This window comes from Natrix helvetica (genome assembly GCF_964273705.1).
Source record: "Natrix helvetica genome assembly, chromosome: Z".
In the NCBI taxonomy this organism is placed as follows: Eukaryota; Metazoa; Chordata; class Lepidosauria; order Squamata; family Natricidae; genus Natrix; species Natrix helvetica.
The window spans coordinates 55,868,388-55,892,790 of record NC_138554.1 but is presented as its reverse complement, the minus strand read 5'-3'; the positions used below and the strand labels follow the sequence as shown (position 1 = coordinate 55,892,790).

General features: G+C 36.7%; 1 protein-coding gene across 1 annotated transcript; it reads right to left on the bottom strand.

Annotated features, from left to right (window-relative positions):
* Positions 1–5,308: 5,308 nt before the first annotated feature.
* Positions 5,309–21,918, bottom strand: LOC309401053 (amphiregulin-like). The gene is made up of 6 exons (XM_081969992.1): positions 21,722–21,918; positions 20,346–20,528; positions 13,243–13,429; positions 11,823–11,981; positions 8,826–8,925; positions 5,309–7,063 (listed from the first exon to the last, which is right to left on the bottom strand). The coding sequence occupies exons 1-5, from the start codon at positions 21,771–21,773 to the stop codon at positions 8,838–8,840; spliced, it is 669 nt and encodes a 222-aa protein (XP_081826118.1). The 5' UTR covers positions 21,774–21,918; the 3' UTR covers positions 5,309–7,063; positions 8,826–8,837.
* Positions 21,919–24,403: the final 2,485 nt, after the last annotated feature.

The window sequence follows — 24,403 nt, the reverse complement described above, 5'->3', positions numbered from 1 at the left end:
TACCTGTAGATTTGATAAGCTTTCATTCTTTTATCTTCAAATGATTAATGACAATGTTGAAGATTATTGAGCCAAAGACTGAACTATATGTTATCACATTTTGATACCTCACTCCAATCTGATGGGCAACCTATCATAGTTACTCAGTTGACATCTATCTAGTTCATACTTAATTAATTTGCTTATCGGAATGCTGCATAGTACTTTCTCAAGTGTTTATAGAAGTCAAATTTTGTACTTCCATAGCGTTCAAACAAATTTATTATGAGAATTGAAAAAGAAAAATGAAACAAGATTAGAAACAACAGGAAGTAAGATGTATTCTCAGCAGATCTGTTCTTTCTACCATTACTTCATTGATTTCAAAATATCTGGATCAATATAGTTATGTTTGCCCTCAAATCTTCCCAGATAGTAATACAAAACTGGTTGATCAGTACTTCCTGCTTTTCCTTTCAGAAAATAAGGACATTTGGTCTCCTTGGATTATCTAGCATTTCACCTGGTCTGCATGATTTTTCACCCATTCTGAAGAATTGATAGAAATAAGACCATCAACGTCCCATCTGAGGCATTGTTTTTTTAAAATGTTCTATTTCATAGAACATAGAATAATAAGGTTTGAGGGGACTTTGGAAGCAGAAGCTCAAGCAGGAGACCCTAAACTATTCTGGACATATGGCTGTCCTTGAAAACCTCCAGTGATGGAACACCCACACTGTCCGGTAGTAAGATGTTTCTTTAAAAATCTTCCATTCATTACTTCTTGTTCTGTCCTCAAGTACTAGAAGACTGCCATTGTAATCGTTAGTCCTTCTCTTGTTAAACTAGACATATTTAGTCCCCCAATTGTCCATTGTATGGCTTAGCCTCCAATTCACTAATCATATTTGTTGCTTTTCTTGGTGCGCTTTCTAGGATGCCATCATCTTGTTTACATTGTGGTAACCATAACTGGATCCAGTATTCCAAATGTTTCACCAGTGTAATATAAAGTACTGGTAGTACTATCTCTTTACTTTACTATCCCTCTGTTGATGCAACCTAGAACTGCATTAGCTTTTTGGCAGCTGCAGTACACTGCTGGCTCATACTAAAGTGGAGGTCTATTAGACATCTAGATCTCTCTACAGTTACTACTGTTGATCCACATACCTTACTTTTCTCACCTCTTGCATCTTGTTGTATAGCGCCAATGCTCAAGTTTGTCAAGATTCTTCAGAATGTTAAGTTTATCATCTTGTTAGCTATTCCCCCACCCCCATCTTGATGTCATCTGCAAATTTGATGATTTCCCCTTCTATCTCCTCATCTAGATCATTTATGAAGTTGTTGAAGACTACTGGGCTTAAGATAGAACCTTGAGGTACCCCACTGCATGCTTCCCTCCATGCAGATGATAGTCTGTTGAGGACAACATGCTGAGTGCAGGTGGTCAACCCACTGCAAATTCATCTGGTGGTGTACTATCTATTTCACATTGTTCTTTCTTACCAAGAAGTAGGCTGTGGTCAAATGTTTTATTGGTCCCTTATCAAAGCTCTAAATGCTACTGTGGAAAATACTTATAATTAAGAATGAAAGATAACCTAGGGACAGGGGAAATTTATTGTGGCTGATTTGATGAGAGGAGATAAAAATCTTTCTGGAACAAAATGAAAAAATTACTGAATTGAAAAAAAAACCCTCATTCAGCTCCTTATTTTAACATGAAACTGAAAATGATGGGATTAATTACTTTTATTTTTGTTTTTCTCAAAGAGAATCCTTCTTCCACATTCTTATGAAATAAAATACATTTTTAATGAAATGTAGGAAGCAGTTGCTTAGAAGTAAAGGTCCACTGGGCCATTATTCATTTCTTATGGGAGCCAAGCAGCCTAATCTTCTCCTTTGATCCCGTCTTGCATTTCCCCAGGCATTTATTTATGGAATGTCTTAATTACTATATGCTAACAACATTTTTGCCCACAAAAAAATTAATGCAATGGATTTCTATTCAAGATACCAGTTTCTCCACCTGGCATGCAATATAAAATAAATGTGGCATGTTTTTTTTTTTTAAAAAAACATGACACTGGTTTGAAAGCTCAGTCAATACAATTTTCTGTCTCTGATTGAATGTTAAAAAGCTAGTTCTACAAGTCTGTAGGCAACTGCAGGGAAACCAGGGAAAGAGAATGGTGGGGGGATGACAACAGGCCAGTGCAAAACAAACAAACAAACAAAAATTACTAATATCTCCCAAGGGAGTTTTGGAATACTAGACTGTCTTCATGCAGTTGCATAGAAATCCTTGGCTGATAATTTAGTGTTTGATTTATAACATCATGTTATGAAGCAAGATTTAGATGAAATTTGAAGCAGAGTAGAATTGTTGAGGTCAGGTAAACTATAGTTTCCTTTTATTAAAATTATTTTGCAGAAGGATTCCAAGTCTATCTATAATCCCCTGGTTGGGATCTGGCCAAGAAATAGTTGGATTATATTTTAACTTGTAAAACAAAGTTCATTCCCAGAAGGCTACATTATTAGAAATATTGGTCTTCAGGGAAAGCATGTTTCTTTCTGTTGTGTCCTGGGGTCATACTGCACTATTAAACTTGCACAAAAGTCTGGGCAGAATATGGTCCTCAAATTGGAGCAAGAGTGAATAGTCTGAATGCCATTTTATAGGGTTTGTAATGTATTTTCAATATAACCTACTTAATGAACTGAAGAAATGAAGAGATCCCAGGTAAATCTCCACAGCCTTCATATATTTCCAGATGTGCACACTGAAAATAAGCGTTTTTGGAGCAGAGAAGAAAGACAACAAAGTGAGACACTGAAGTTAATGGAGTTCAATTAAAATATAGGATTCTTTTTCATAGTCTGACTTCGTATGTGATAGATAAATTCAAGGAATGGGTAACAATATTAGACTGTATTTTTACACATCTACATGTATCCTTGGAAGTAGCCAATGAGGCACCAAGAATATGTTTCTCTACATGTGCAATTATTAATGGTTGCATTTTAAACTATTCAGTAACATCCAAACAAACAATTGCAATCTTTAGTCAGTGCCTTTTAGTTTATGGCTTAATTAAGTAACTTTATTTTAATGAAGTCTTTAAAAATAACAATTCAAACTTGGTGTTCTGATATTTTACAATTAATTTGCAACATCTATCCTTTTCTTGGTTCTGCTTATGTAATAACTATCCTCCATCCTATCTGCTTCTCTGGGCACCAGTTCAATAATTTTCCATTTCCAATAATTCTGGAATTCACCTTTGAAAAAGTAAGACAATGACACTTTGCAGTACTACTCATCTTAGATCAACTGATTCACTTCTTGGAAATATACTGGAGAAAGAATTATCCTGTTGTTATTAAGGGCAGAAATATTCATTTTATTAGACAATCTGCCAAGATTAGCATCAGAAAATCCATTATCGTAAAATCCATGGACTTCTGGAAAGCACATGAGTTATGGTTTTCAGCCTTAAATGGGCTTCTACCACAACAAGGCCACTCTTTCTATGTGGGAGACAACCCCCAGCCAATGACATATGTCCAAAACAAGCTGAAGGAGGATGACAACTATTAATTTGAAATGCTATTTGTGGCTTTCTTGAGAAAAAGTTGTTGACACACTGTAATTGGCAGCTCACATTCTGTTTTTCCTGTTCTACTTGCTCTTTTAAGAAAGGGTTGGTGCCCCATTGTATAGTATCATACCGATGAGACGCAGGGTGAGCCAACCAAGAAATACTACAAGTATCAGAATAATAGCTCTGGGGAAGTTTCACCATAGTCACTGTCCATCTGAAATTTTAAATGCTTCACAGTACCGGCTGTTCCCAGTCACTCTTTGGTTTCTGAGTGTACACTCTCTTTCATAAGTTCCATTACAATGCATAAGAACTATATAAAATACTATTGCTTTTACAGAGATTGGGAAGGAAACAATGCCAGAAATTATTGTGCCATAGTTGTTCAAATACAGGTAGTTCTCAAGTTACTTTGATTCATTCAGAGATTGTTCAAAGTTACAATGGCATTGAAAGAAGGAACATATGACCAGTTCTCAAAAATCTGTCCATTACAGCGTTCCTGCAGTCATTTGAACAAACTTTGGTGCTTGACAACCGGCTCACCCTTGCAACACCCCAAAGTCATGTGACTGCTGTTGCTAACCTTCTTCACTTCAAGGTCATTGGGGAAGCTAACCTTCTTCACTTCAAGTTCATTGGGGAAGCTGGCAGGAAAGGTCACAGTATATCTTCCCCCAACAGGCCTTCCTTTGCTTGTATGAACATCACCCTCTTTGCTTGCTTGCACCTATCAGTGTCATGCCATGGCTTTCCTTCACTCACTCACAAACCCCACATCTCCTTTCCTCAGTTTCCCTGAGTTCACAAAACATACCATGTGCCCTTTTCTTGGCACACATGTCACTTGCACCCCACACCCTCTTTCCTTGGACTCTCTGAGCTCATGTTTTGGCACCATCCCAACTCACATACAGCCTGCACTAGGCATCCTGAAGCCTCCCCCATCCTGTAACATTGCTGTGTTCCTTACTTGGAATTCCCTGTTCTTTCTGTTTCAAGACTTGTGTGACTTGAGATTACAACTGGGATAGCCTGGTTTGTCGTTGGTAAGCAATGTGATCACGTGATGTTCTTTCTAACCATATTGCTCAATGATGGTTACCAACTGCCAATTGCCTTGGTAAATTAAGGAATCCATTTACTCAAGAGAATTTTGAATTCCTCTTTTAAAGTGTTTTTTGAAATCTTGGCAAAATTAGTAAGAAATTTAAGGTAATAGAAATGTTTTGGCTATTTGCGAAATCTTAATGTAGTTTTCTATTTCTCCCAACAATGGCTTTTGAGCAAAGATTTCCATTTATTAAGAATGCTATCTAAACAGAGGACTCTGTTACAAAGCATAAAGGCATGAAAATAATATGTGCATCATATGATTACAGAGGTCATGCTTGTTCTCCCACACCTGATGCAAGTACATCAGTGATGTCACTTGCACAATGTCACCGGGCATGACATAGTTTTCCCCCTTCTCCCTTATATAGGTTTATATTACACATAAAAATTGATTTATTCTTTCCTATGCTTGGAATCTGAAGAGACCAGAGAAAAATGATGGTAAGATAGGCAACTCTACCACCTTCTGAAAATCAACAGTCTCAAGTGACACATTTGTGGTGGATTAACTGTTATGAAAAATAATAATTGTGCTGATTGTGTTAATGTGAAGTGCTGCTTTGGGCAGAGAACACTGGGAGCAAGTGACAATATAAATTACAACTCAGTTTTTTATTTGTGTAGAAAAATTATAAAATAAATAAGTCATTGAGTTGTGTGAATATATTAAATAAGAATCACATTTACAGAAATAGAAAACCTCTATACTTACATATTTACATTTTAAAAAATCTAAAAACTATGTTTATCTTACATACAAGCTGCTGTCAATAAAGCTATGTAGATTATTCTTATATAAGTCCCATTACATTTCATAGTTTACCTAAACATGTGCATAGAACTATAACTTGAATTAAAGGTGCCTCTTTGTGGAAGCAATTTATATTTGTAGAAAAAATATTAAAGCTAATAATGTTGCAAACTAAATTCAAGATGCTTTATCTTGCTCTTTAATACTCTGTAAAGAAAAATCCCTGGAAGTTGATAGTACACTAGTATATTCATGTTGATCTTATTTTTGTTTAATAAATATTGTCTGTCTGTCTCTCTCTCTCTCTCTCTCTCTCTCTCTCTCTCTCACACACACACACACACGCACGCATGCACGCACACACACATCTTATAAGGTAGAAGATGCTCAATTTCATCAAAGGTTTGGCTCAGAGCAATGCTTGTTCATCCCAGAGAAGATAGGGGAGAAGCAGTTCTCACTAATTAGTTAGTGTTTGTTATGAAATCTGGAATGTGATAGAAATTCTTAGTTGGGAAAGATGTGATTAATGGGCATAAGCTTTCATCAGCTGCAGTTCACTCAATCAAATGTTATGTGGTGGTTAGACAGATGTAGGATTTAATTTAGAGCTAAGTGGAGGAGGCAGAGAGAAGAAGACCATTTGGCTATACAGATCCTGGTTACATGTTAAATTATTGTATTTTGATATGGTAATAGATAAGAGCCAGGAGGAACAAGCATGAGAAAACAACAACAGTGCATTTCTTTAAACTAAAGTCTTTACATTAACCAAATCTCACAATTCTTATTGCTGAAATACTAGGTCATTCCCCACCTTAAAACATTAAAGGGAAAACTGAACACTCTGGAATGGATATGTTGCAGATGTTAAGGACTAGACTAATCTCAGGAAATAAAGCCACCAACAAATAACTCTGTTGGTTGATAGTTTTGCACACTGATTGCATCTCCCCAAACACATGTTTTAAAACCAGAGCAGCAACTTGGAAGCTGCTCCAATTGCTTATGTACTTTCCAATGAGATAAAACTACATTCAACACTGGCACTTCTTGCCTGGCACATTTTCATCGAGCAAGCGGGAATCCTCCAGATGACAAGGTTGGAGGCGTGGGAGAAACAAGGCACACCCTGTACCGTTTGTCCCGGTAAGAATCGTTGAGTTCTTTAAGCAGCGTGAGAGACTTACTCAAAAGCCAGCTCCATTTCTGCCTTTCACCTTCTTGGGTGTGTGTGGAACACAGCAAAGAATACAATCACAAGTGCCTTTCAAATTCATGCTTTCTCACATACTCTCTCAATCAGTTCATCTCTGCCAAAGGTAACATGTGCAAAAAAGAAGTATGCAGGGTAGCAACCATTCGGTATTCTCCTACAACTGAGCAGCGCTGTCTGGTGTGCTGGCTGCTGCTGCTGTGAAACCAAAGCTGTTCATTCCTGCATATGCAGTTGCATGCAGGCTATTGCCAAGAAAAAAAGGATCATCCTCCTTGCAGCACACACAGTTTCAGGTTACTGCCTTGATTTCTTGGTTTAGATTTTTCAGAGATCCCTTCATGAATTAGGACATGCTTCAGCGACAGCTTCTTTTACTATCTGGAAGAGGCAAGCATAGCATTAGCATATGGGACTTTCTGAAAAGCTGAACAGAGGAGGCTGCTACAGACACTACCAAACTTAGATTTTGTTAAAAGATCTTTGGGGACAACTCAAAGATTTGGGTGAACTATATAAGGATTGCAGTGGTTGTTGCGGGTTACCAAGTAACAATATACAATTTTCCTATATAAAATTATCAAATTATCAAGTCACTCAGCTGTGCAAACATACTGTATTCAATAGAAAGCACATTTGTGATAATAGAATTTTCTGTGCTTACATATTGACAGGTAACAAAATATGGCATTTATTTTACACTTTCCTGTGTACGTTATTCTGAATATTTCTCACAGTATTTATCTAAACGCATGCGTCGAGCTATAACTTGAATTATGAAAGTGATTTATTTCTGAACTGATCTAATTTCTGGACATCCATCTCAACCAAGAACCTTTTGCAAAAATTGCCAGAATTTCAGCTGGCAGAACAGACAATTCTTGGATGTAGTTATCAGTCAGTTAGGTAGAGAGTTGGGGTTTTTTTTTTAAGCCTTAGGAGAGTTGTGCATTTGATGATTGACCAAGTATCTCTGCCATTATTGTGTCTGACTCTGTAGCATCTACATTTTTTCAGGAAATGTTCTACATTATACACACAGCAAAGACCTATTCAATACAATACAATACAATAGTAGAGTTGGAAGGGACCTTGGAGGTCTTCTAGTCCAACCCCCTGCCTAGGCAGGAAACCCTATACTGTTCCAGACAAATGACTATCCAACATCTTCTTAAAGACTTTCAGTGTTGGGGCATTCACAACTTCTGGAGGCAAGCTGTTCCACTGATTAATTGTTCTAACTGTCAGGAAGTTTCTCCTCAGTTCTAAGTTGCTTCTCTCCTTGATTAGTTTCCACCCATTGCTTCTTGTTCTGTCCACAGGTGCCTTGGAGAATAGCTTGACTCCCTCTTCTTTGTGGCAACCCCTGAGATATTGGAACACTGCTATCATGTCTCCCCTAGTCCTTCTTTCTCTTAAGCTAGACATATTCAAAAATGCCCAACTCCTCTTATGAAGCTCATCTCCAAGAAGGCAGAATTATGGATTGGGATCCTAGGGTAATACAGCATAGGTACACCTCAATTTACAACAGTCTGCTTAGTGATAGCTGGTATAATTTGAAGCTATGGCACTGAAAAAAATGGCATGGCTGCTTTTCACACCTATGACCATTGCAGCACCTCCATAGTCACGTAAACAAAATTCAGACGTTAGAAACTGGCTCATATTTATGACCGTTGCGGTTTCCCTGCGTTATGTGATTTGCGAGCTTCTGAGCATTAAAGCCAATGGGGAAGCCATATTCACTTAACCACCATGTTACTAACTTAACAACTGCAGTGATTCATTTAAGAACTGTGGCAAGAAAGATTATAAATTGGGCAAAACTACTATCTCACTTAGCAACAGAAATTTTGGGCTCACTTGTGGTTGTAAGTCGAGGACTACATATAGTAAAAAGGGTATATTTCTATTTGTTTCAAACGTGAAATATGTCCATGTTATTAAAAAAAACCAGATTGACACTAAAAGATAATGACTTTCTTAATTCGATTGGATGAGTTTTAAAAAGATTTCTGTTACTATATACTATAACACAAAGCCTCATAATATGATAAGAGAATTGATAAAGAAAAAACAAATAGTTGTAAACTTCTGGAGTTGGAAGAATAGCATAAGATATAGTTAAAAGAATCCTTACCTTCATTTTTTTTTAGACATTACTACGGGAAATTCCATTTTCTTTTTTGAGATTTCTCCTTTCCTCTATTTCATTATAGTTAGTGCATTTTTTTCTTACCCTGAATAATAAAAACATTCATCTCCATCACTTTGTGGAATTATTTTGCTTTAAAATTGTTCAAGTACAAAATTATTTTAAATTATAAGTGTGATACAGAAAAACTGTGGGATATCAGGGTCCTTGCCCTGTTTAATTTTCTTCATTTGTGAGTAGCCAAGTCACCATAGCACAATGCTTTTGAATGAGCAAACCTCATCTAACCATGCAACTACTGTTATTTCAACAGTCTCTCAACATTTCAAAAGTGCTTCAAAGTCTAAAAGTTTGGGTGCATCTATTTTGAATATAAAAGAGTTTGGCATGTTTAACAATGAAAAGATACAGTAGATCACTCTTTCTCTAAGAAACCCCAAATAAACCAGATATTAAATTTCCAAGAATTAAAATAGAAAAAAAGTTTCAGAACTTCTGCATAAATAGAATGGTATGTCCAGTTGAACAATTGGGGGGGGGGGGGGGATAGTTTTCTAACCATGGTCCTGTAATTTAGGTTTCAAATGATCAATGGGTCCTGAAAAAAACCTTGTAATGACACAACTCTATTACCTGAAAACTTTTTTTTGCAATGTTTCATAATTTTGGGTCTCCACGAAATTTATGGGAATGGAAACATTTTATTTCCACAGGACCTTACATACCATCCCCATCTTTAGCCTTTTTACCTTAAAGTCAAACCTTGGAGCAAAATTTGTTATTACACTCTTGGGAACTTGGGGTGGTGGTAGGGACATTTAGCAACACAGAAGCAAAGCTTCCAAGCTATAATGACCAGTTTACATCAGAATCCAAGTCAAAATTATTTATTAAATGTTAAGATAAGCAATGTGTTACATGCATAATATTGTCCCAAGGCGAGCAATTAGATGATGATGACGACGATGACATTATTATTATTATTATTATTATTATTATTATTATTATTATTATTATTATTATTATTTTAATCTTTGGTGAGATTCACAGCTTTTGGAGCTGGTTGGTAGTCTAACAGTTCAAGTCGTAACCAAGGACCTATTATTATTATTATTGTTGTTGTTATTGATACGCATGTATGCAACTCTATTTAAGGAATTCAGGACAGGAATAGGGTGCAGACTGCTGCATGGACCACAAATTGCTATAAAATAGGCTACAGTTTGAGCAAAATATTAACACAAAAGATTGAGAAAAGGAGACGGCTGGGGAAAGGAAGTGTTCATGGGTTCAGTACAGTATAGTGCTGGCCTTAGGATGAGAATTGTGCAGGAGTGAAAATGGTAGGGGCCAGGGCCGGATTTTCCTATAGCCTAACTAGGCTTCAGCCTAGGGCCTCAAGATCAAGAGGGCCCTTTTATTTTTATTTATTATCCGTGCCACATTTTTTATAAAGGTTAGTACCAATTACATGTTTCATTTAATATATTGATATATATCACAGTAATGATGTATTTTATTATCTCTCATATAATTTACAAACTTAAAAATGGGAGGTGAAAGGGCCCCATAAGTGGAATAGCCTAGGGCCTCTTTTCATCTAAATCCGGCCCTGGTAGGGAGCAAATCTTTGCCACTGCAATTGTCACTAGGTGAATGTTTAATTGAAGTGGAGATTTCATCTGTGACCTATAGATATATGCGAGTATCATTGTGTGTGTCTGTGTGTGTAAAAACACACAAACATACAGTGCTCGTAGTTCTGCACTGTGGAAACTTAGTTTATATGGTCCTTGATATGAAATCTACAGGGCCTCACAGGATCAGTCATTTAGACTTTACATAATGGTGAGGTAGAGAACCTGACTAATGTGCTGTTAAGTTCAACAGCAGCAGATAGCAGCTAAAACATTATTTCTCAGGAGTGAAACTTAAAAGCCATAAGTATTATATTTGCTAATGGCCCCAAATATGAAGCTCAATTAAGTAAAATTAAATAGTGCTGAAATTTCAATTTTCTCCTGCTACTGAATTCTATTACAGGACTATTTTTCCACAGAAAAACACAACGGCCAAAAACACAACAATCTTAAATTGTTAATTATTTGAAAATAGTTAGAAGTCCCCAATCTACCGTTTATTGTATCTCAATTAGGCTTGACTGATACATTTACTTCATAGGACTAGATCCAAACTGAGTCATAGCTAGAGTAAACACTCTGAAATAATTAAACTTAAATGTTAAGTTTCATCAATTTCAAGCTTAATATATCTCATAAAATCAAAAGGACACATTAGTTGTTTCCATTGCTCATTTCTTCCAGACTTAATGAGATCATCAACTGTCAAATATAGTTTAATCTCCAAGATTATGGTATGCTGAATTTTAATGTGTCCATACTGGTCTGTCCGCTTACACTATTCATTATTTTATGATGTTCTAAATGGCTCTCAGAGGTAAATTGAGGTAAATACTGCTTTACAAAATTGGTCCAATGTATTACTCCATATAATTAAAGCTAAGGATAGAGAACTACAAATGAATTTAGTTTCACATTTGCCAATTTACATTTTTGTATCCTATTTCTGAGTCAACTTGTATATGTACTTTGATGTATGTTTTCTCTAAAATACTATTTTTTGTGGAAGGCTTTTTAATATATACATTATAGCATATACTTTTCACTCGAGTGCACTGTAAAGTACATAAAATGGAGTCATCAGTGTATGAATATAGTCACCATGTTTCATAAATGCATATTTTAAAAGTATCAACTAGCATTAAAATAAGAAGCAAATTTCTTTTTTATTTTGGGGCACCATAAATCTTAATTCAGGCAAGCAATTTTACAAAACTTTAGTATTCTGTTGCTGACAACATTGTTCAGTATATTAAGTATCACAGATATCTATCAGCCCTTTTTGCCACTATTTTATGGTACTTTCCTTGGTTTACTAGGGGATTTAAATAACTTGACTTACTGTTCAGTGATGACAAATATAATGATGGCGAAACTGATCATCGCGAAGAAAATTGATACTACCACAACTTCTATTTTTAAGACACTTGTTTCATTATTGGTTCTTTTTGTCTTCAAAAACTGTTCCACGCAACGTTCACCAAAGTAATCTGGGTGGCATCTGAAAGCAAATCATGAAAATGCACAAAGTAGCATTACTGCTATTCTAAACATATATAGAACACTGAAATGATGTTCAAAGTATCTTCAGGTACACGTATTCTGCTGCTTAGTTCCTTCTGTGTTCATTTCAAATTGGAACAATAGTTTGAATTGTTGATAATTTGTGTCGAAAGCACTAGGAAAGGCAACTTCATTTTCATATGAGGCCATAATGCAACAACTCCACACTCGTTTATATATATAGTAGGACATTTTAGTTGAATCAGGGATACAGGTAGTCCTTGACTTATAACCAGCCACTTAATGAACATTTGAAATTATGATGGGCCCAAAATGAAAGTTTTATAGTCACTTTAGGCCATTGTAAAATGTTCTCTCTCTCTCTCTCTCTCTCTCTCTCTCTCTCTCTCTCTCTCTCTCTCTCACACACACACACACACACACACACACACACACACACACAAAATTGCATTTTGTGTGTTTGGCAACTGGTTTGCCTTTACAAACCATTGCAGCATCACATGATTATGTGACTATGATTTGTAACTTTGTTGCTGGTTTCTGGAAAAAAGTGTCTATTTGGAAGAATAAGCTTGCACTTACGACCATGATGTTCGTTTAATGATCATGGATTCACTTAATGACAGTGATTTGCTTAACAATCACTGCAAAAATGTTGCAAAATCAGGTCGTCACATAGGTGCATCGGCTTACAACCATAATGACTTATGACTGGAAATTCTGTCCCAATTGCAGTCGTAAGTCGAGGACTACCTGTAATAATATAACAAAAGGAGCATTTCAGCCTACAGAATAGTGCATGGAGCATACATATGTCAGTCATTTATCTGAGCAAAGATAAATGAATCTCCAGATTCCTGTAGTTTGATTGCAGCTCACTCAGTGATAAAGTTCATCTGTTGCACTGTCATAAACCATAGATTTTAGCCACAAATGCCTGCTGCACATAACATACCCAACACCAACCAAAAAAATTACACCTTGTGAATTCTATCCAGATTAATGGAAGATATATGCATACAGGCAATATAGTAGCCAGGCCCAGGGCCACTATATTAATTTTTTCTTATGCTTCCAGAACACTGGTGGGTAGGGAATTAATATTTTTTGCAGATCCATACATTCTGTTTCATCACTTTATTAATAGCTCTGTGAGAGAATAATACTTTCAAGTGGCAACATATTAGCTATCAAAATAGAGATACTAATGATTTTATCATCGTTTCTATTTAACTTACGTGCAAACAGGTATTAGAAACTGTTCAATGTATCTGCATTCACCATGAACACAAAAACCTTTATATTTTCCTTCACATGGAGTTTTAGTTTTCCTTTTAGTTTTCTTCTCGTTTCCTTTTCTTTTGTGTTTGTTGGGGTTCTTTTTTCCACCATCTAAATTTGCTGGATTCTTAATGGGTGGTTTCTCTGGGAAAATAGTATTAATTATATTTAATTTCTACAGAGAGACAGTGTGTTGTTGTGATCAAAATGCTAAGAACGAAGAGTTCTTCTAAAACTCTAAAAAAAGAGGGACTAGTTTATAGCAATCCCTTAGGCACAGAAACTTCCTGAGTAACCTTGAGCCTTTCCACCCAAAGGAGGAGCTTACACCAATAGCTTCACTGTAAAAACTTAGTATGCAAAAACAAGTGGATCCTGCATGAGGGAAAAGAAAAGAAGAAAAAAACCTATACTGGCATCTACAGTATCTCTGCTGCAGCGAACTCACTGGAAGTCTTTGATTCCAATTCACTAGCCTTATTATATAGGAAACACAAAGAAAAGGGCTTGGATTGGCTGAGAGATGGAAGAAAGATTTTAACCTCAGATTCCTGTTGTTCTAATCAGAATACTATTTTGATTGCAAGTACAACTATAAAGCAAAGAGATGTTATAGTAGTGACCAAGATATATACGCAAGAAATGTACAATAACTATGTTCACTTGAAATGATTATTTGTCACGGAAATCCTACATTTTAGTTGACTGTGGTTTAAACAGTCCCAGGTTTGTATTAATTAGCCATTAATGAACTATTATTTTAATAAAACCCATTATTTTATGCAAACACTATAACCTAGTAAAAGTAGTTGTCCACCCTCATCTACAAAGTCACAACTTTAAGCTCATCCACAACATTTATCTTAAACCTAATGAGTCAATGTGATGGGGGATGACAATCTCCCCCATCTTATTGGTTTTCTTCCTCATGACGCTGGAGCAGGATCAGCAGTGACAATGGTTTGTGCAAAGCTCATAGAATAGCAGGAATTTCTAGAAGAAAACGAATGGGGATCTGCATTCCAAAAATGACTTCTGATGTGTGAAGACATATTAACAGGGTTAAGCATATTGTGTAACTATGGCTAATATGTTTGCGCCAGCAACTCTACTGCAACAAGAAAACAAATTCAAGAAAACATGCAGTTTTCTACATACTAAAGTCAATTTGGTATTCTAGGCAGTAGAATCTTCTGGCTCAGAGAGATCATGTTCCCATATTTAGAAGCAAGGACTAGCTACATATCTGAATAAAAATAAGAAGAATTCACTGAAGATCTTGATAAAAGTAAACATTTATGTAAAGTTTTGGTTTGATGCAATTATTTTACATTTTAAGAATTTCAAAATCAGGAGAGAGAAACAGGATTTTTAAAATAACTTCTGCCTTTCTAAATGCAATTAAAGAAAGTCAGTGTGCAAAACATTTTAATATAATCAGTCTTTTCTTACTTCTCTGTGCAATAAAGTCAAAACTAATAATGTAAACATTACTGCTCAGCAATAAGATAAATTAAATAAAGTTCTCTTAGAAGTTTAACAATTCTAATGAGGTGTGGTAATATGGTTAACCCCAAAGATATTTGCATTTCAGAGGGGTTTAAAAGATCAGAGTAGATAATTATGTGGTTTTAGACAGTTTCACAATGATCTGCCAATTCAAAAATGCATATTGTGGGATTGAGAATATGATTTGCAATGGATTTCTCATTTCTAATCAGCATAAAATAGTCTGAATGAATTACTTAGTCTCTTCCTGACATGATTCCATTTACAGGTGGGGTATAGTCAATTTTCTAGCTCAAAGGTGATTTGAAACCCTAATGAAACAATTTCTGTTTTTTGTTTAACAACCTTTAACTTCAAAGCTTTATGGCCAACTCCCATTCACATGCAGCAGAAACCTAGCATTTAGATGATTCTTGGTTATTATATATGGTTACACATGGAAACCTTTTTCTTCCTGTTTGGTATTTCCCATCAGCAGAGGAGTGGTTAAACCAACAAGGTCTTACCACAAGGGACAAGCAACCTGGGGGCCTCCAGATGCTTTGGACTTGAAATCCCAAGAGGCCCCCATGGCCAATGGCAAGGATTGTGGAGGTTATAGTTCAAAAAATCCCGGGACATCAGATTGTCTCTCTAGCATATCATGCAGCCCAAACAGGTTCTCGTGTTTTATTATTTACAACCAAGGACATAGAACCCTTGTCTTGGAGTAGGCATATTGAATCAAAAACCTTAGTGAGTTATTTTAACCCAGCTTTCCCACATCTAATATCCTCAAGATGTATTATTTTATAACTCCAGTGTAACTACTGGGGAATGATGGGAACTTGCTGTTACTCATCTGGAGGGCATATAGCAGAGAAGGCTGATTTAGCCCTTTCTGTAATAGAAGGACCTAAACAAGAGTGAACGAATCAGGAACTCATGAATGATGCACCAGAATTCTCCCTCATTACATATGAGCATAATCACGAAGTTGTATGCTAGAATCCATTTTCCCCAAGTGATCCAAGCTAAAATGGATTTTTCCCCCCATGTTTTATCTTCATAGCAGCCCTTTACGTTATATCAGACTGAGAGAGCATGATTGGTCTGATATATGTCAAAAATGTATTCTGTGGAGGAAGCATTTTCTTATTTACAGTTTGTCAGGATCAGGTCTAGCAACCCAAGAGCTTCCTCCTGGCCATTCAGCCTCTGCTTATTATGCTCTAGCCCAAAAACCTAAAGGGTTGTGCCAAATCATCTTATTCTGGAAAATAATTTGTTTTTCTATTTAAATTTCCACATCAACAAAGTCTGAAAACACCACAACTGTTTATAAACTCTTTCTGGGAAGGCAGTCAACTAACCTGTGATCAGATGTACATCTTGGGGAGAACTATGGTTATCCTGGTTTGCTTAATTGCTATGCAAAGGGTTAAACATTAATATATAACAGGCCAGTAAGCAGTCTATCTGATTAGCAAAAGTATTGCCTATTTCATATATATATATAGTTAGGGCTAAGTGATGCATTAAATGAATATTGAGAAAAGACCATGAGACAAACTAGAAAATTCAAGCATCAGAGAGCAAGGGTTAAAGGCAACTTTCTATTAAGTATACAATTCCACTATGTAATTTTACTTAAGCCTGATTAATTTCAATTAAGTACAAAGAAATTTGCATACATATTCTGCATTAATAGCATCTTTGCCAACATTTATAATTCTGAAGCATCCAACTAAATCTACTTACTCTGCAATTTGGTTTAATTGTTTAATTCAGTAACTATATTCAAGCAAACATATCTCAATTTAAAGACACATTCATCTCCTTCTTTTACTTACCGTAAATAATTGAACATCATAGAAACATCTATCTTTAAGTAAGTAGAGCTTCCAAAAGGGACTGAACTGAGGAATTACAGGAACTGTTTCTAAGTAAGCCCAAATATTAGCTAATCAGATAAAGTTGTCTTTTGCATAAAAAGAACTTCCAAAACATTTAATTCTAACATTTTTAAATATTATAATCCACATTAGTTGCCCTACAGAAATCTTTATATATTATTGTAGCAAGTTATCAGAATGGTCATAAAATAACATATAAATCCAATAAAAACAAACAAACAAAACAAACAAACAAACATGTTGAATATTATTTGAAATAGCAATGTCTTGCAATCTAAGCAATTGGGTTTATGTCATGCAATTAAAATAACAAAATTAAAGGTGGAGAGATCAGATTTAAGTTCTGAGCTACTTGGATCCTTCTTGGTGACATTTGTATCTTTTGTCCTAAGTATTGTATGGCTAACCTGATAAGAAATTCCCACATATGCTATCTTGATCTCTTAGAAGAAAAGTTGTGTGTGTGTGTGTGTGTGTGTGTGTGTAATAAAATATAAAGAATATCATTTGTCATTCTAAAATAAATGAACACATTATAGGAATTACTCATTCCTTGTTAGAACTTTATTTTACATGAATAAGATAATTAAGCTAACCTATCCAACAAAAATCTTTACTTGAGTTAATGTCCATGGTTAAAAAAGTGCAATGCAAACATTTATTTATTTATACTTCATATTTCTTAACTGCAAATCTCCCTCAGAGAATGATTCTTGGTGGTGTACAATATCATCAATACAATGAAACATTAAAAACAGAATAATTTAGGATTAAAAGTTTTAAAATTATAAACATATTATAAACAATTCAGAATGTGAAGAATTCCAAGACGGCAGATTAACAGTTGTTAATACAGGTGTTGTGGGGAGAGAGATGTGGGTTCTCATGGGGCCAGCCAATCCCATGGTTGTGGGGGCTTTGTGTCATCCCCCATGCAATGCTAGAGAGCCACATTTTGACCCCTTTATGTTATGATAATTAAGATTCATATAGTTTTTCTCTTGAATTTTGTCTAACAAATACTTATTGGCAACATTAATATTTTTATCCATAGCTGCTTAAGGTAGAGACGTACATTAATCCTTAAGAATTCTGAGTGTTCTTGCTGTCTTTTCCTCTGTCCATGTTCACAGATATCCTAAGCACGACTGAGAAATAATAGTGATGCTTATGGCACTCACCCAGTGAATGCACAGCAAATAACATAGCAAACCATGGTCATCTGTGGTTTGCCACTTCCTCTTCTTTTTGGTTGATATCTCAAAAATCTTTGTACTAATTGATACTTCTTGTTCCTTTTATAGTTTTTGTGATCAACACTGAACATCTGCGAATAGAATGGGGTTAAAGCTAATGTTTCCCCTTCCTAAAGCAGAGGTAAAAAATAAAGATAAAGTAGTTGGAAATGCTACTCCAAGACTAGCTCAGGTAAGACTACTGTAGCACAACCAACATAAATATGCAATTGTTAACTCAAATGATTTATAAGAAAGATACCCAATTTGACTCAATTAGAAAATAATAATATTTACATTGGCTCAGGAAATATGAATACATATTAATGACAATACATTATATTCATAGTCCCAAGAAATAATATTTAATTGAATTTCTGATTTTCTAAATTCTGATAGACTTATCCAATCTGATTTTAATATCTAAATCCTAATATTCCCATCCAAAATTTGCAATTCATATTAAGTATCCATCAATAGGTTACAGATACATTTTAAGAGAAAATATGCCTAAAAGTATCAATTTCATTATGAATATCAGTTCCTTCTTGATACTGTAAATGAATGCCCAAATGAAGTAGAATGGAATGGCTGTTACTAGACTACTTCAAAAATCATATAAATTAAAAAAAAAAAGATTAATTCCCCTTACAAGAATAAAATGGAAGCAATGATAAAAATGTAAACATGACAATAGTAAAGCAATGAAACAATACAAATAAACAAAGTACAATAATATCAAGTAAAAGATGGTCTGGGGAGCAGGAAGTGCAAAGGGGAAGATGGGAAGATCAGCTAATTAGTTCAGTAGCCATCTCCAGTATAGTTCTCCCCATAGGTTCTCCAGGCCAACTGGGGGCAGACCTCACTGAGGGGGGACGGAATGATGGGGAAATTAAGAATGTTTGTCAAGGTTAGCATTACAGCAGAGAAGTCTCCTTTATATTCTTTATGCACCTCTTTGTTATACTGGCAGATGCTTATTTCTTTCTATTTGGAGCCATGATGGCACAGTGGTTAGAATGCAGTATTGCAGGCTAATTCTGCTGACTGCCAGAGTTCAATTCTCACCGGCTCAAGGCTGACTCAACCTTCCATCCTTCTGAAGTCAGTAAAACGAGGACCCAAATTGTTGGGGGCAATATGCTGCCTCTATAAACCTCTTATAGAAGTCTGTAAAGCACCGTAAAGCAGTATATATGTCTAAGTGCTATTGCTACTGCTATTCTGATTTTGAAGAATCAAAGTAAACAATATAGTAATATTAAGAGAAAAGGCTTTGTTTTAGTCCTTCTATTTCCATTCACATATTACATGGGGGTTTGGACAAAGTATGTTTATAGCGCAGGTTGGATGATCTAGCACAATATAGACTATTTAAAAACAGAATAATTTCTTAAATTTTATTTTAGTATTCCACTGAGGGTTTTGGTTTTTTTTTTTTGAAGATTTAATTTTAAGGGCAGTAAAATCCATTTATTTTTTCATTAAATAAACTTCATTTTTGCAAAAAGGGATTTTTATATAGTGATAAGTTGAAACCTACATGGTGAACATAGTAATTGTATACTATTAACTATTAGTAAAAAAAAAAGTTTCTGGAATTTTTAGCTTCACCAAAGTTTCTTGAAAGACATACTTAGTACCAAGCACTAAAGTTCCCAGGACACCCTGAGAGAAATGGATTGGTTGTGACATTAGCTTACATTTATATTGTAGAGGTTCAGAAGATAACTTCATCCTTGCATCCAAAATGTACTTCTTTCATACTAGTGTAAAGTCCTTGCCAATGAAATACTGTATATACTACAGAATACTTCAAATCCTTGGAATGTGCTACACAATCATCCAAACTATTAATATTATGATAATTGTTTAACAACAAGCACGTAACTATTGATTTATTTATAAAGAAAAAAAGACAGTATTGTTCATAAAGACTCCATAGAATAAGTCTATTAAACACAATACCTTCTTAGACATATTCATTTTCTGGGATTCTTGGTGTTCTCTGAGCTTGGTTGCTTTCTTGCAGACATTTCATTACCATACTAGGTAGCATCTTCAGTGCTCTGGGGAGTATGAAGTGCTCTGAGTTACCTAATTTGGTAATGAAACGTCTGCAAGAAAAGCACAAAGAGAGCATCAAGGACACTACAGTTCAACCCTGAGCTATAAATATTCTCTTCCATGGTACATCCATTTTTATCTGGCTAAAGTCTTTATATTGCATGGATAAAAATAAAGGAAGAATAGGGTTCTACAATGCTTAGAGTATATTCTAAGAAAGTCCCTGTCTTGTTAGGAGAGGCAGAGCAACAGCTCTTTGCAAAAATTGCATTGTTACACTAGCCTCCTCTCAGATGCCTCGGTCCCAAATGAGAGGAACATCACGGGCAAGCACTCCATATTTTAACCTACCTCTTCCTGCATCATTTACAAGGAACTGAGCTTCTCTGACTTCCTTCGCATTATCTTCACCTTCTTCAGATTCAACTCCTAATGATAACTGATCAGTGAAAGATACGTTAAACGTGTTCAAGCTGGGCATGTTTTGCTCATCTTTTGTCACATTTAGCTCTGATCCAGTGGCATGCTGGTAAACTGTGGAAGAGAAATGAAATAAATGGATACCATTCTTACTAGTCAGGCAAAACTGGCAAAGGTGTTTATCTGAAAATTACACTTGGCAGTTGTTGCACATGTAGTTACTCTTATTTCCATAGTGAGTCATTCAAAAAACAGCTCTCAGTTTTTCTAATGTGAATTTGTTTAGATTTCCCCAGAACCTTAAAATTGGCTGGCCAACTTCCAAGTTATTGCATTCCATTAACCAGAATCTTAGCAAGGGTTCTTATTGATATTCTACAGTGGGTACAAGCCACTACACAATGGATTTTGACCAACCAACTAACAAAAACAAATACCTGGTCACTCTGATTTAAAGTTTGCAACATGCTTTCTCCTTTTCTAAAATCATAAGCAGTTATTCAATTTTTAAAATTCTTCTAGCAAAGAAATTACCATTTAAAACCTGAAGACTAAGAATCACTTTGAATTAAGCTCCATTCAAGCATTGTGGGGTGTAAATAATGCTTCTTAATTCAAATTCTGCTTCAGACAATATGCTCTCATCACCCTGACCCCTCTAATAATGAGTGCTCCTTTTGTGATTTAATTAAACACAGCAAAATATTGTTATGTCAAGACCTACAAGAATACAAGGAAGCTTAGGCAGGTTCAAATCAAGAGAGAGCTGAGTTGTAATTCCGCGCTCAGCAAAAAGATCTCCAATTTTGTGACTTAGCCAAGCTGTACTTAGCAGCGTTCTTGTATGGTAAGGAGAGAAAAAGGAGATGCGGAGGTACGGAAAATAAAATAGACATAAACTTATAGACTGAATAACAAATACAGCAACGAGATTTTGAGGATGATTTGAATGGGGCTCCCATCGCTTATACGTCACTTTCAAATACCCAAAACGACAAAGTCAAACTGAGAAGTGGAAAAGAGAGAAGGAGCTGGCCTGGCGGGAAACGCAGAAGGTACCCCCGCTACTGCGCCTCAGCCTTTCAGGCGCCTCCTATTTCCAAACAGCAGTGCAATTCCAGCATAACTTTAAATAAATGGGAAAAACGGGGCCCAATTCAGAACTTCGCAGCGAGCTACGACCCTAATGCCAGCAACGCACCACTCTCCAAATTCCCAGTTCGAGCGCCCCTTGGTGCGGCCGCCGAAGTTTCGCGCCCCCTCTGCCCCGCCTCTCGACAGGGTCCATCGCTCGCTCGCCCACTCACCTGGACTCCGAAGCAGCGGGAGGAGAAGGAGGAGAAAGAGTGGTGCAGACATTGAGGGGAAAGGAGCGTCCCCGGGGACCGGTTTGCTTAATAAAGAGTGAAGGAAAAGTGCGCTGAAGCGGTTGAGGAGGACTCCCTTGATGCCTGGCGAATGTTACGCTCGGAGCGGCGGCAAGACACTCCATACCCATCGAGCGAGAGATATATATGCAGTGCCGCCGCCACCACTGAGAGGCCGGCAGTCAGGCAGGGCGGTCAGATGAAGCTCGACGTCAGCCGGGTGGGGAAGGGAACAGGTGCGCCTCGGGTCGGGAGACATCACCCAGTTGCGTGTGGCGCAAAGAGCAAGCAGGTCGCGGAGGCAAGCGTCGGATGAGTCAGCTAGGGTCACGCTAGTTCCCAATGGCTGTAGAAGTCTTCTCAAGTATACAGAAGCGGAAGATCGACTAGTTGAGAGCCAGGCAGGTCGGATTGTGTGCCTCGAGCTGTCCACAAAGGGAGTTGCCCCCAAAGGGAGCTGAAGGATAAGCCCCCCCCCCCAGTATCCTTTTCATATTCAGAATGGACTGCATGGGACTTTGGGGAGATTCCAGCCACATTTTCCTTTTCAGGCGTTTTCCTTCCAGCATTATGGAAACAGTAACTCTGCTTTCAAACATGGCAACCTTACGCTGGGTAGATTTCACCTCCCAGAATTCCCCAGGGAGCATGCAGCCCTGCAACTGAAGAACCCATCTGAAATGATTAAAAAAGTGGAAGGAAGAGATTCCCCACCTTCACATTATTTCCCTATGGGAAGCAGCTGCACAGTAGCAATATTATTAAGACTTACTGCTTCAAGGTGCTTTATAGCATTCTCTAAACAGTTTATAGAGTCAGCATATTGCCCACAACAATCTGGCTCTTCATTTTACCAACCTCGTAAGGATGGACGACTGAGTCAACCTTCATCCTGGTGAGATTCGAACTTGCCAAATTGCAGCCAGCTGGCAGTTAGCAAAAATAGCCTGCAGTACTGCATTTTAACCACTGCACTACCATGGCTCTTAGTTGAGGATCGCACCACACTTTTCATCATCCACTGCATACTATCAAAGGTTATGTTCTGAGTTGCATCTAACCATGGTACAAATATTACTTAGTAACGTCATTGGCTGCCTTGTCAGGACATTGCCCTCATCTCTCCAGTCTATGAATGAGACAGGTTTCAATAACCTTTACCTGGGCCAAGAATACCCACAAGAGACAGTCCACTATGGCTTAATTGCAGCTGCCAGTTTGATTTTTGTGCCTCCCCATCAGGATATCCTTGGCTGCAACATTAAAGTAAAATTTTCCCCGTATTATGACACTATCCAAAGGCAGCATGAAGGTGCATAAAATGTATCAAGTTTTGTCATACGTGAGCTTGAAAAATGTCGGCACTACAGATGCTGGAAAGAGACAACTGAGATAGATAAGAATTGGCAATGGGAACAGCAAATTTCATTGTGGTATATTTGTGATCCTGACAGGCTCAGCCTTCCATCCTTCTGAGGCTGATAAAATGAGGAGCCAGATTATTGGGGACAATATGCTGACTCTGTAAATCGCTTAGTGTTGTAAAGCAGCTTGAAGCGGTATATAAGTGCTATTGCTATTTTCGTCCAGTTTTGTAGGCAGAATTGTATCGTGATAAAGGAAAAAGAGCCATAGTGTTAGTACAGTGGAACCTCCATTCATGACCACAATCCGTTCCAGGACTTTTGTTGCAACCCAATTTGGTCGTGACCGGAAGCAAGACTGACTGCGCATGCGCATCAAAAAAATGATGTGGAGGGGAAGTTGCCGCCGCAGGGAAAATCACCACAGCAGTGTTTGATCATCACCTGAGTATTTGTTTTGTGACCAGATGCAAAAACTTTTTGGTCGATACCCGATTTATTATTATTATTATTATAATTTTATTTCTAGACCGCACCCTTTCCTAGGCAGGACTCGGGGCGGTGATTTGGTCATAGTCAGAAGTGTTTGTGATCTGAGGTTCTACTGTATTTGAAGCACAAGCAATTTAACATTTATAGTTGTATGTCACTATAGTTGTATAGTTGACTGTAATAATTTTTGATGTTGTTGACACATACACATCTCGCAAAGAATGGCCCTGAAATTGGATGCAATTGCTTAAATGCAGTGCATTCAGAAAATATTCAAAAAATTCACTTTTGTCAATTTTGTTATGCTGCAGCCTGATTCTACAGTTATTGAAATTCATTTTTTTCTCATTAATGTACATTCAGTATTCCATAACGACTATTTAAAAACAGAATTTTAGAAATGTCTGTAAATTTATTAAAAAGAAAAAACTGAAATATCACATTGGCATAAGTATTCAGAACCTTCACTCAGTACTTCATTGAAGCACCTTTGGCAGCAATTATAGCCTTGAGTTTTTTGTTATGATGTGACAAGCTTTGTACACCTGGATTGTGGGATTTCCACCATTCTTCCTTGCAAATCCTGTCAAGCTCAGTCAGGTTGCATGGTGACTATTGGTGGACAGTCACTTTCAGTTCCCTCCAGAGATGTTTAATAGGATTCAAGTCAGGGCTCTGGCTAGGCCACTCTAGAACATTCAGAGTTATCCCTAAGGCACTCCTGTGTTCTCTTGGTGGTATGCTTAGGATTGTTGTCATGTTGGAA

Excerpts from the sequence above, each read along its gene's own strand:
- LOC309401053 (XM_081969992.1), bottom strand. The coding sequence starts at position 21,773 with ATGTCTGCACCACTCTTTCTCCTCCTTCTCCTCCCGCTGCTTCGGAGT. Across the intron at positions 20,529-21,721 it reads CCCGCTGCTTCGGAGTCCAG|TTTACCAGCATGCCACTGGA; the intron begins GTGAGTGGGCGA and ends TCTCTTCCACAG. Across the intron at positions 8,926-11,822 it reads ATATTTGTCATCACTGAACA|GGTAAGAAAAAAATGCACTA; the intron begins GTAAGTCAAGTT and ends TTTATTATTCAG.